The sequence below is a fragment of the Saccostrea cucullata genome, unplaced genomic scaffold (assembly GCF_032062105.1).
Source record: "Saccostrea cucullata isolate Sc308-1 unplaced genomic scaffold, CSIRO_AGI_Scuc_v1 ctg1235, whole genome shotgun sequence".
Lineage (NCBI taxonomy): Eukaryota > Metazoa > Mollusca > Bivalvia > Ostreida > Ostreidae > Saccostrea > Saccostrea cuccullata.
Genome location: NW_026921301.1, coordinates 164,993 through 178,030, shown reverse-complemented (window position 1 = coordinate 178,030; position 13,038 = coordinate 164,993). Strand labels below are relative to the sequence as shown.

The 13,038-nt window shown below is 32.8% G+C and overlaps 1 protein-coding gene across 1 annotated transcript; it reads left to right on the top strand.

Annotated features, from left to right (window-relative positions):
• The first annotated feature begins 1,164 nt into the window (after positions 1 to 1,164).
• Positions 1,165 to 9,762, top strand: LOC134259674 (uncharacterized). Its single transcript, XM_062742267.1, has 13 exons — positions 1,165 to 1,200; positions 2,838 to 2,991; positions 3,517 to 3,809; positions 4,177 to 4,287; positions 4,439 to 4,478; positions 5,116 to 5,324; positions 5,527 to 5,730; positions 5,958 to 6,120; positions 6,508 to 6,825; positions 7,225 to 7,319; positions 7,572 to 7,740; positions 8,161 to 8,271; positions 8,473 to 9,762. Exons 1-13 carry the CDS (start codon positions 1,165 to 1,167, stop codon positions 9,042 to 9,044), a joined length of 2,475 nt encoding a protein of 824 aa, XP_062598251.1. The 3' UTR covers positions 9,045 to 9,762.
• Positions 9,763 to 13,038: the final 3,276 nt, after the last annotated feature.

Genomic DNA, 13,038 nt, shown 5'->3' with positions numbered 1-13,038 from the left:
AAATAGTAATATAAGAATAATATTACGATATTCTGTAATATTACGATTTCTTGTAATATTACTATATTTCGTAACATTACGATTTTTCGTATTGGACTGGACTGTCTGGTGCCTCGTTACCATGGTAACGGAGGTTCAATTCTCTATTTTTTGACATTATGTGAATTTTCACTTACAGGCGATTTATTTTTCAGGATGTTTATATCTCTTGACTTTTTTAAACTTTAAACTAAGAAAAACTATGTATCTAATATAAATAATACGTATTTGATTTTTTTTGCACTTCTAAAGGGTAACACGGTATCGATTTTTATACAAAAAATGACTTTTTTCAACCAGAATACCCGCTTAAAATACAAGAAAACGCAGCCATCCCAGTAAAATTCCTGATATCGGACAGAATCCCTGCATTGTGTAGTTTTCAAGACCATTAAAACATTTTTGGGGCTATTGGAAATCGGCATTCTATCTCATGTTGAATACAGCGAAATCTACACGTTATTTTTGTAAAAGGGGATTCCCCATTTGATTACCTCTTCAAAATGGAGGTAGAAAAGTCAATTATTAAAGTATATCGATCGTAACCATTTCGATCAATCAGTATCAATCAATGAATATGAATATATATTTAAATGAATAAATAAATATATACATTATCATATACTTTTTGATTAATAATTAAAACAAATTTGCGATATTTCGACTTTTTGAAGGTAACACTGAACCTATATATGGCGCGACTTAACCAATACCGCAAAAAGGCGACATGTAAACAAAAACATTGAACGTCAGACGTCAGATACGTCTGCGAAAGATGCCGGTGTTGGGCTGAGTCGTTGGAGTTTTTTTTATATTGTTCTAGTTAGGTTTTGGTAATGGCTTGCGATTTTCGTGAAAAAGATGCACATATCAAGTGTTCCGACCAAACTGAGCGTTTATCGGAGAAAGTAAACGACGAAAGCGTAATTATTTGTACTGAATTCGGATTGCTCCCTTCTCAACGAAATTTCTCTATCTGTGCAAACCATTCTGTCCATGTTTTGGAAACAAACAGTAGAAGAAAACGACGGAACTTCTGTGAAATCCCTTTCATTTTTAACACTCATAAGGGCATAAGAAGAAAATCTGACAGAACACTGACACTTCCAAATGTATACACTATACATGAGAATTTTGGAGTTGTGTTGGCAGTTGGAACAGGTGAGTGGGTTATGTTTTATCTGATTTGAATACAATAAGTACAAAAACAATATTCAATCTATAGGTAGCTCACTACAATGAAATTAATGTTTCATTGCTGAAATAAGGAGAATATACACATTTTGATGATCACATTAGATCTATTATAGATACTATATACATCAGAGTAATTTTATTTTAAATCATAATTAATATATGTACTGAATGAAACATTTTTTGTAATAGAGTGTGTTTATCGACAAGCATATCAATAGATTAGGATTTGTTGTAAACACGTGTTTATTATTTTGTTTGTTCTAGTTTAAACACCTTATTAATTACAGATAATAGTTTGCTACATGTCCTTCTACCCTTCTATCTTATTTCTCACTCTGAGTGGATTGGTTCCTGAAATCATCATATGTTTAAAGTGCGACACGCTAAAAAAAAAAACTTTTGTACACTCACTGGCAGTGTACACTCATTGAATGAGTAATTTGCATTTGGTCAGATTTGATTTGTAGGAAGTGATCATTGTCTCCTTAGTAATATTATGTTATATGTAGACTTTTATAATTTATTATATTTATGCAATGGCAATGGAAACCAGTTTTAAACTAATTGAGTTATCCTGGATAAATAAAGGTTATTATTTTTGTTATTATTATTAAGTCAGCTGATATATGTTAATACAACTTACTTAGTATAATTTTAAAACAATTGCAGGTATATGCAGAAATTGCAGAAAAGAATTATTGGAGGCTGAAATTTTCAATGAAAATGAGTCTGAGCAGCTGGTAAATATTGTATAATATTTGTAAAGTGAGAAAATGTTTGATTACATTAAATTTTTAGTTTTTTTTTGCCAGGAAATGTGTACTTCTCTCTTATTTTACACGTAGATGTAAGGTATATTACATACAATACAAGAAGATATGCTTTCAACCAACATCCTATTTTCAGTTTAGCATTGAAGACTCATTCGAAGATTGTAACCCGGTTCCATTAAAACGTACGAGAAAGGTAAGATAAAACAACATCTACTACTGTAACAGTATATTTGTCTGTTTGTTATTATACAGTGGGTCCCATTAAATCAGATATCTCATAATCTGATATTTCGGATATCCTGATATGATATTGCTGCACCAAACCCTAGCTTTTTCTATTTGTCCTTTATTTTTCTTTCTGATATTCTGTTATGCAAAATTTCAAAATCCTGTTATATTGATATTAGAATAGCACTAATATACATTGACAGTTAGTCTCAATCCTAACAAATTTACATCTTTTGACCACATATTTTATTTTGTGAACTAAAAGATTGACCTTGTTAATGACAATAAATCAGTTTAAACAGAAAGTACTTGTAAAACTTATGCTTCAATCTTATCAATAATGTAGATAATTACAGTAATATTACACCTTATATGAAGTCTTCAAATAGAATCATGAGCAGGATATAAAGACTACTAATTTGGTGAATAGGGCATTATGTTAATCAGATATTCTGTTTATCTGATTAAGTTTTATGAATTTTATTCAAAGTTATACAGGGTACGTCAATACATCATATGTAAGACTAAGGGATCAGTAACACCTTTTCATGATTTCATGTATCGATTTCTTTGAAATGATAATTGCGATTACATTTGTAGGCAGCGCTGCCAGCTGCAGAAATCGCCTGGACAGACTTCACAGAGAGCAGTCAGGAAAATAGTCTTAGTCAATCTTCCTCAGTTTCCTGCTGGGATGATAATCGCAGTCTTGATGCTCCCCGAGAAGCTTTGAACACGTTGCTTAGTTTGTCAGGTATAAATTTATATATTGCAACTTTCCAAAGATCTTTTTATATCATGTTTCCTTTATTCTATCTATTTCATTTTTGTGTCGCCTGCAAACCATAGCGACATATAGGGATCACTTTGTCTGGCGTTTGTGTGTCTGTCCAGTAGTCACCCTTTTTATATGCCCGTCTTTAGATGGGACGTATTATGGTGTAGCGTCGTCCGTCTGTCTGTCTGTCTGTCCGGGCCTTGCAGGCAGGATAGAGACCAAACGGTAATCTCTAGAATCATACAACTTGGTATACTTGATCACCATCATGAGAGGAAGAACCCTATTGTTTTTCAGGGTCAGAGGTCAAAGGTCAAGGTCATCTTGAGACTTAGCTGTAGCGACACTTATCATAACATTGCTTATAACTCTCAAGTAGGTAAGATGTTCATCAGGGTCAGAGGTCAACAGTAAAGGTCGTAACATTACTTAATAAGAATAAAGACCGACCATAAGAGCCATAAGCTCCATGATCACATGGTACATTCATTGTTATTGCAGGATTAAGCCCCGTTAAAAAGTTACAAGGGCAGATAACTGAAGCCAGCAGAAGAACCCAACATCGATACATATCGAAAGCTGCTCAGTGCTTTGATTTGATATGCAACACCATTTGTCCTGGAGAAGCTGAATTTATTAAATCCGCTATATTTCAAGAACAGCAGAATAAAGATCAGGATACGCCAACCTTCAATACTCTTGTGGAGATATATAAACGAGCAGAAACATGGCACCTACAGAGGCAAATTCTGTCAATCATATCTGACCAACACAGCTTCGAAGAAGTGAAGAAAGTATGTAAGAATTTAGTCCATGTAAAGATCTTCATTGTCATGGCTGTTATGTTTGAATCACATCAGTTGTTAGAATTCATACATTGTTGATTTGAAATTGCATTTAAATCAAAATCTATGAACATTTCTTTATTTTAGTTCACTGGAGCTGAGAAATTACTTTCACTCTTGGTTGTAACCATAATATATTTTTGTCATTCTGAAAAGTATAAAAAAAAAATGAAAGTTTTGATATTTGTGTGGGTGTATCGATCCGTAGAAAAAATATCGCAATGCACCGATACACTGTATCGTCCCAGCCCTATTATAGACTTATATATTTTCACTCCTTATTTCACATAAACTTAATATTCTATTTAAATTTTAGCTTGTTCCTGACGTGACTCAGTACAAATTTAAGGCTGCTAAACAGCATTGCAACCAGTTTGGTATTGGAGAGCCTGTGTCCAAGAGAAAACAAGTCAGAGAAAAGTTTGATGTTAGTCAGCTGGATCACTTCATTGATTTCATACTCTCCAGTCATATTATAAAAGATCAGCCTTTTGGAGAGAAGACATTGAAACTACCATGTGGAGAAATAATCAAGATACCAAGTGTGATAAGAAGTCTTGCGCCATCAAGGATAATAGCCCAACACAGTATGCAATGAAGAGAACATAAAGCCATTAGGTATATATAAAAATTTAAAGTTTTTTTTGCCCATTTCCACTATTGAAGAATTCAAAAATCTTCAGACCATGAGATTTTGAGGTATTATAAATCTGCTGTCTGTTTCCATAAGGCTTTTAAAACACCTTACATAACAATGAAAATGATCAACATTTTAACTTGTGCACTTCTGTGGTCTAAACTTTCATATTAGGCAAAAAGTTGTGTAAAACAGCTACAGAGGATATATTTTCAAAGGTAGATTATAGAACATATTTTCTCTGTAGTTTTGGTGTTTTCTACCTCAAGGGGATTTATATAACTTATATTTTTTTTTTTCATAAATTGTGTAACATTGTTTTATTCTGTACTGGTGAATTTTTAAGATAAGTATTCAAAATTTTGGTAAAGATACATGTGATGGATTATTAGTACATGTAATAATGTTTGCATTGAGCATGATGCATTGTTTGTTACCATATGTATTTATTCTATGTTACTTCTCAAGTTTCATAACATCACTTAAATGTTTTTACATTTTTCTGTGATGTCACAATAAACTGTATTTCATGCAATGAAAATTATTGCAGTAGTCTAAGGGTTGAATTAGTTCTGGTTTTACATTTTGATTAAACTTTTCTAATTTTATTCAAAACAGGTTCAAGCACATTGTACAAACTCCTAGATGACTGCTCTGCATTGGTCAGGCAAAGCATTGAAGGTCTTGACAACTATGTTATGGAGGGTTGTAGAGCTTTTAAAGACCTAGAGTCGGTAGTCCAAGACCTTGGATTGACAAGCATGGAATCCAACTCTGTGCAAGAAAATCTGCAAAATGCAAAGCGATACCTTAAATCTGAGCTAAAGGTAATCACAAAAGTAATTATTTAGAATTCAATTCTAATTGCAAAAATATATACAAACTTGATTTTGGATCCAGTGTTTGCCAAACACAGTGACAATATATATGAATATACATGTACATGTATGTATTCAACATTTGTATTTCCAATTCAGTTTAGTTTTTCTTTCATTTAGCAATCAATATAATTTGTTCAATGTGTTGTAGGTACATGTCACAAGGGAAAACCCAGTTGCTGATCATTGCCTGTCATATGCTCTGAGTTCAACAGATTCCAACTTCAAAACTTTATGTGATCATAACCATGACTCATCATGCCAAGAGTGTGTAAACATGAATACCACTTTAAACTTCATCAAGAGCAAGGCGGAGATACATGAATGGAGAAACAAGGAAGCTGTTTTGTACACTGTAATGCCTTACCAAGTTTCCATATATATATGTACTTTAAATATATTCTACATGCTTTGTTCCTCCCTTGAAACTAATCCATTTTAAACTTCCTGATAGATTTATCAGTTGACATTTTGAGGTTTATTGGTATACCTTTTAATTGAATTTGTATCTGATTTATTTTGAATAAGGGTTTTGTAAATGTTTCACTAACAAATCTTATAATTTTCTTTCTTCTTCTTTAGGTAGAAGAGTCGATATCGGCAATACGGAACTGGAAAAGCCATGTGATTCGTTCAAGAAACCAGGAGGAGGCTAGATCCGTGATTGTTGACAACATGACAAATGTTGATGCTGTCATCACTTGTGATTGGGCTATGAAATTTCTTCCAAGGAAATATAGAGAAGGTACATTTTAGTTTGTTGATTGGAACTTGGATTCATTAAAGATGATATATTTATTTTGATTTTAATCATAGTAGCCAGGTGCTTTGGTAATTGCTTAGAAATTCAACTTTTTTTTGACTGTCTAAAATTATTTATAGATTTTAAATCTCAAACTGAAGGATCATCTCCCTCAGGCATAGCTCTATCCGTCAACAGATTTGGCTCCATTTTTCATTATCTATTTGAGATTCATGGGTGCTCTAATTTACCCTTTTCACAGCCTTTCATATTTCAATTAATCTTTTCTAATTGTCTGGTTTTTTTTCAGTTGTCTCTCCAGTTGTCAACATCATTGATGTGACATTGTTTTAATCTTTCTTTGAAAAAAAAATAATTTCTTTATTTTAGGACAAGTAGACTGGTTTGCAAAGAGGGGCATAAACTGGCACATAACCGTTTCACTTCTAAAACATCATTGCTCCTATTCTACGATAACGCACATCCATATATTTGAACAACCAACAGCACAGGATGCAGCAGTCACATCACAGATCCTTGTGGATGTTTCAAAGGATATAATGGCCCTTAAGAAAGATGTAACCCGGTTGCATTTTTTCTCAGACAATGCTGGATGTTACAAAAGTTCCTCCACACTGTTGACTCTTCAACATGAACTTCCCTCCAGTATAGTGTCCTACAACTTTTGTGAGGCACAGAATGGAAAAGGTATATATATATATATATATATATATATATATATATATATATATATATATATATATATATATATATTGTTGGTTTTTTATTATAGATGCACATTCAAGCTATTTCTTAGTCAGTGCGTTTGTCGTCCAAGTGTTTGTCGTCCAAGTATAAGTCGTCAGAGCTACATGTACATCAGATCATTGCACCGTTGCTCTAACCACTGCATCATGCGGATGATATAAAAATCAATGAAACAAATACATGTTATGTATAAGGTTAATTTTGTAAACATAGTGATATATAAAGAAGTTGCCAAGGCTTGTGGATAGAAATTTATAAATCATATTAGAATACAAACCATTGAATATCTTTTGTTTATATAAGTGAGTTTATACTTTTTAAAAATGTCATATTTTACAGGGCCATGTGATAGACGTGCTTCTCACATCAAATCCATCATCAAACGCCATGTCAATGAGGGCAATGATGTCACAACAGCACAGCACATGAAACAGGTTATTATTATTTGTTCCGCACAGCTATATTTTCTTAAATTTGACTTCAAAATGTGTCAATATTTTGTATTTTTAATTCTTGCATTTGTTAATAAACTCTGGTTAGGTGAGTTTTTGTGATTGAGTGGTCTGTCTGTCTGTTGGGCAATGTGGCCCCAGAGGTTTTTGTTAAAAAGGCCGGTCATCAGAATAGATGACAATATGCAGTTTTTGTGATAAGTTATAATAATCTTGTTAACTCATGTCTTTTAGGCTGTAGACAAGGAAAATAAAGATGACCTTAGAGTCAAAGTTGTCACATCTGTAAACATTTTGGATGCAACACCCAGAAAAAGCACCATACCATGTATCTCGCAGATGTACAACTTCCAATTTACAGAAAGTGGACTCAGGATGTGGAAAGCCTATTCAGTTGGTAAAGGTAATGAAGAACATATTCAAAGTGTATTTTGATATGATAGTTATGGGGAATGATTTGTGTGCAATTATTTTATCAGCAAATACTCTTGCCGATTTCGACAAAGACTGATACACAGGTATATGTTTTTATCAATGACTATTTTTAAAGAGGCAGCACCACAATTATTTAGGTATGATCGGGCAATTTTTGACACAGTTATTGATCCTTTGGCTTAGATATATCCCAATAATATGTTATTTCTGTTCATTTCTTTGTAGAGATTGCACACACTGAAATGAAATTTGATATCTAGATTTATCACCCTATGATATATATGCCCAAGTGGGGGGGGGGGGGGGGGGGCATAAGAGGTTTCATATTTCAAGCAGCATCCTTTGTTTATGCATTTTAAAATGAATATCTATCAATGTTTCTTTATAGGAAAGTTACTAACCTGGGATCATCTAAGTGCCCCAGAAAATTCTGTAGAACTAAAGACAGTGGCTGGATGGATTGGCGGAGGAATTTCAGAAATGGAAGAAGAAACTCCTGGTAATTTTCAGTTTGATTAGGGATTTTTTACTCTTACTTTCTAGCCACTAAGCAGCAACCAAAAATAACCCCAGAAAAGCTTACATGTACAATAATTCATTGTTTTTTTGTTTATTTATTGTTTTGCGTCTCACTCAAGATTTTTTTTTACTTAAATGGAGACGTTACATCTTATCTAACAAAGAATGATTTGATTTGTAGAGGACACTAGTGAGGAGAATCCATCTAGATCATCTGTTCTGGAATGTCCGGAGGGAAGTTGCTCCAAGACATTCTCTACACAAAAGGCTCTTGAAAATCATGTAAACATGGGCAACTGTAGTTTCAGAAGCGATGCCAAAATGAACATTTCAGAGAAGGCAAAGAGGATGTATGCAGATAAGATTTTGTCTTTCCAGCCACAAAGATCTGTGGTTTTAGAGTCCCACAGCAATACTGATGTATGTAGATGTTCAGAATTAGACATGGGATGGGCCATTAAAGAAAACAGACAAAGAGTAACTTTCACTTCTGGGCAGAAAGCTTTCATGACAGAGAAGTTCGATATTGGGAAGAGGACTGGCAATAAAGTAGATCCGTATATTGCAGCGGAGGAGATGAGGAATTGTGGACTGTTTAGTAGGTCAGAATTCCTTTCTGGTCAGCAGATATCTTCTTTCTTCTCCCGTCTTTGTCAAAAGGAGAAGAGGATGACTGCTGCAGATTTCTGTGCCTCAGAGGAAGAAGACCGAAAAGATCAGATAAGGAATCTCCTATTAGATCAAAATAATTAGGCGTAGGGGTGAGGGGTGGGGGAGATCGATTATATCTGTTGATTAGCTTTTAAATTTGATATGTAATACAACATTGTACTAGTTTTTCAACATATGTGACAAAATTTTACTGTAAGACCAGCTACATGTATTAGAAATATATGCCTTTGTGCAATGTAAATTATAAACTCATGTTGCAACTGTGATATAAAGCCTAACATTTGAATTATTTACCAGTTGCTGAAAAGTTGACAGATTGTGAAAATGCAGCTCAAATGAAAGTTATAAAATTTTTATGTACATGTAATATGATCGTTGTTGAATATTTCTGCAACTTGGAAAATACCATACTGTTCATTCCCACATGCTTAGTACGTTAAGCTCCCGCTAGTCAAAATAGATCTCATGTCATTTTGTTATAGGAATTGGCAGTTCTCTCTTTAAGGTATGCACTGACGATATGCACATGCGATAGCCAAATTTCATATATAACTGTAACAAACAAATGTACATTTGTTGATTAATAATTTGATATATTTGACGTTTTTATTGATATATTATAATTCAAACAATCAGACAATCAATCAATTTTAATACTTGCCAGTTATGATATGCCTATATGTTTCTATGGCAACATACAGATTGTATGATCAAATGCTTGTTTGATTGTGTTGTGTTTACTTCCTTTAGATACATTTAAATGGGCAAATCAGATATTAAATACAATTGAACCCTTGTATTAACTTTTTTGTAATTTTGGCCTTTCAAAAATGGGAAAATTGTCCCAAACTTGAACTTTTGAAAAAGGGGAAAATGTCAATTTTGTTTCCATGGTTACTACTCTTAAACCCATTAGCCCCAAAAATATTATTGCATACATTGATTGTACAGTATGTCCCCTTTATAGATATTGTTATGCCCAGCTCCAGCATGGCTGCATTCGAATGAAAAACTTCTTTGAAATATGCCCCAAATTTGACCTTTGAAAAAAAATGGAAAATCTCATTTTTGTTTCCATGGTTACTACTCTTACACTTATTTGCCCCAAGAATATTATTGCATATATTGATAGTACAGTATGCCCCCTTCATAGATTTTATGATGCCAAGCTCCTGCATGACTGCATTCGAATGTAAAGCTTCTTTGAAATATGACCCAAATTTGAACTTTTAAAAAAAGGGGGAAATGTCAATTTTGTTTCCATGGTTACTACTCTTAAACCCATTAGCCCCAAAAATATTATTGCATATATTGATAGTACAGTATGCCCCCTTTAGAGATATTATTATGCCCAGCTCCAGCATGGCTGCAATCGAATGTAAAACTTCTTTGAAATATGCCTCAAATTTGACCTTTGAAAAAAATGGAAAATCTCACTTTTGTTTCCATGGTTACTACTCTTACACTTATTTGCCCTAAAAATATTATTGCATATATTGATAGTACAGTATGCCCCCTTCATAGATTTTATGATGCCCAGCTTTTGCATGGCTGCATTCGAATGTAAAGCTTCTTTGAAATATGACCCAAATCTTAACTTTAAAAAAGGGGAAAATGTCAATTTTGTTTCCATGGTTACTACTCTTAAACCCAATTGCCCCAAAAATTTTATTGCATATATTGATAGTACAGTATGTCCCCTTCATAGATATTATCATGCCCAGCTCCTGCATGGCTGCATTCGAATGTAAAACGTCTTTGAAAAATGACCAAATTTGACCTTTTCCAAAGCTACTCAAGGACTCCTAATAGCATACGATATTCCAATATTGTAACATTTTTTAGAATTTTTTTTATTATTTTAATCTAATCATTTTTCATCATATTAACAACACGTATCATGATCAGAACTTTAATGAATGTATTAACGGCAATATAAACACTCCAATCTTCTCGATTATTGTGAGAAAAAGAAGCATTTCAGGAGGGGAAAGTAGGTGAGTTCGTTACCATGGCAACGGCAATCCATAGCAACATAATTGTTTCACTTTTTATGTTTATATATGTATACAAGGTATATGGAAACTTATTTTGATTTTCTGAGACCTAGTGTGCCACGCTCTATATATGATATGGTTGGTCATTACAGAATTGAATTGCTGTGTACCAGTGAAAACAATAGTAAACTCGCAATCAAAACCGATCTATTGTAAGTAAGATAGTATTTTAACAAGATAAAATAAAAATAATTATCGTTTGTTTCGCCGATAAATGTAATGCAAGTAAGGTTAAATTATGGTCTCGCCACTTGCAACCAGTATAGAATACTTCAAATAAAGTTGCGACGCGAATTTCCTCTATTTATTGTGGTTTTAATGTGTCTATAATGCTGAAAAGTTTTTTTTCTTGTTCACAAAGACTAATGTGGATTTTCCCTATGAATGTTTAGGTGTTAACATTCTCTGTCATAAATTAAAAACTGAGCAGTTTTCAATCAATTTTCATCATATACATATAGTTTTTGGGTAGATGAGTTCTGTTCACATTGATTCATTATATGTTCAATGATGATCCATGATAGGTGACATTCAGTAAGATGCGTCGATTTAACCAAAGGGACTTAATTATGATAAAAATAGTAATATTATTTATAGTGATTTAGCATCTTTTTTTTTGAAAGTATGTGTGGTGGGAGGGGGGCTTTCAAGGGTGTTGCTAACACCCGGCTTTCAATGAACATTTTTAATACAGTAAAACTAAAAGTTATGTCTGGAAAATAGTTGGGGGGGGGGGGGGGCAAGCCCCCGGCCCCCTGTTGCTACGTGACTGATTTACTAAAAAAGAATAAATTTGTGAAATTTTCTGATTGGTAAACTTGTATATTTTAAAATAATTTGCTTAAATGTCATGAATAAAGTAAGTTTTTTTGATACAATAATTTGAATGTTTGTCATAAACATAAAACACATTTATTTCAATAGCCATTATTCTGAATATTCAACAATATAAATATCTAAATGCAAAACTAAATAATTTTTTTATACATATAGATGCATTTTAGTTTTGATATAAAGTCTACAGAAGTCCATTCGAGTCACCTTTGGCTCCATTTGGGTAAATCGACACACTGTTCAGTAAAATGCAATGTCACTGAAATATTGTTAATGTTGGGATAGACAGTTCATTTTCATTACAGTGATGATAAACTTAGATTTATAACTTCAAACATCTATCAGTGTCTAGAGTCCACACACAATATAAAATTATATATCATACAAAGAGATGAAACCAGATAGTAAAGTGAAAAAAAAACATCTTGCATATGCACTACAATGCTAGACAAGCTACCTGAGTAAGACAACTCTCAAGTATAAGAATTTGCCCAGTATTTGAAGACAAAATCACTTAGTTTGGTAGATATTTTATGCGCTACTTAAGCAAGCAAAAATTGACATCATATATTTTGTGGGAGAAAAATCAGAGAATTCTAAATACATGTATTGGTCACTTGGTAGCTCACATTTTAGAATCGCTTAATGCTGTTTAAATGCAGTACAGACTGTAAGTCTGTTACGAAATGCAGTGTAACTTATGTTCCTTGTATAGTAGAGGGCTGATATTTGGACACATATATTACGAGATGTTTGATGTACTGTAAAGGTCAATGTCATATCAAGAGGTTAAAGATAAAAAGTTAAAGAAAAAATATTGTGATGAAATATCTAAAACTATCAGTTCAATTTTCCTTATTTTGACACAATTTATTCTGGGACCCATTAGAATCATTCTGTTGATTTTTTGTAAAAATTGAATTTAATATACAATTTCTTGTGAGATAACTTTGTGTGTAGCATAGTTACTTGTGAATTATTTTCAATTCTGACACTTATATGTATGCTCTATTTTTACATAATATCTTATTCAAATTTACCAGTATCATTATAACTAAACCTATTGAATTCAAGTACCAGTAACAATAATATTGTTTTTATAAACAGCATCATGCAAGTTTTCAATAAATTAATTGATAATGTTGAAAAACGTTGAATGTCTGATTTCACAACTTTCTTACAGG

Bases quoted from the DNA above. Each gene is read 5' to 3' on its own strand.
- LOC134259674 (XM_062742267.1), top strand. From the start codon at position 1,165: ATGAGAATTTTGGAGTTGTGTTGGCAGTTGGAACAG. The intron at 1,201-2,837 runs GTGAGTGGGTTA...TTACATTTGTAG, and splicing joins TGTGTTGGCAGTTGGAACAG to GCAGCGCTGCCAGCTGCAGA. The intron at 7,320-7,571 runs GTTATTATTATT...CATGTCTTTTAG, and splicing joins CAGCACAGCACATGAAACAG to GCTGTAGACAAGGAAAATAA.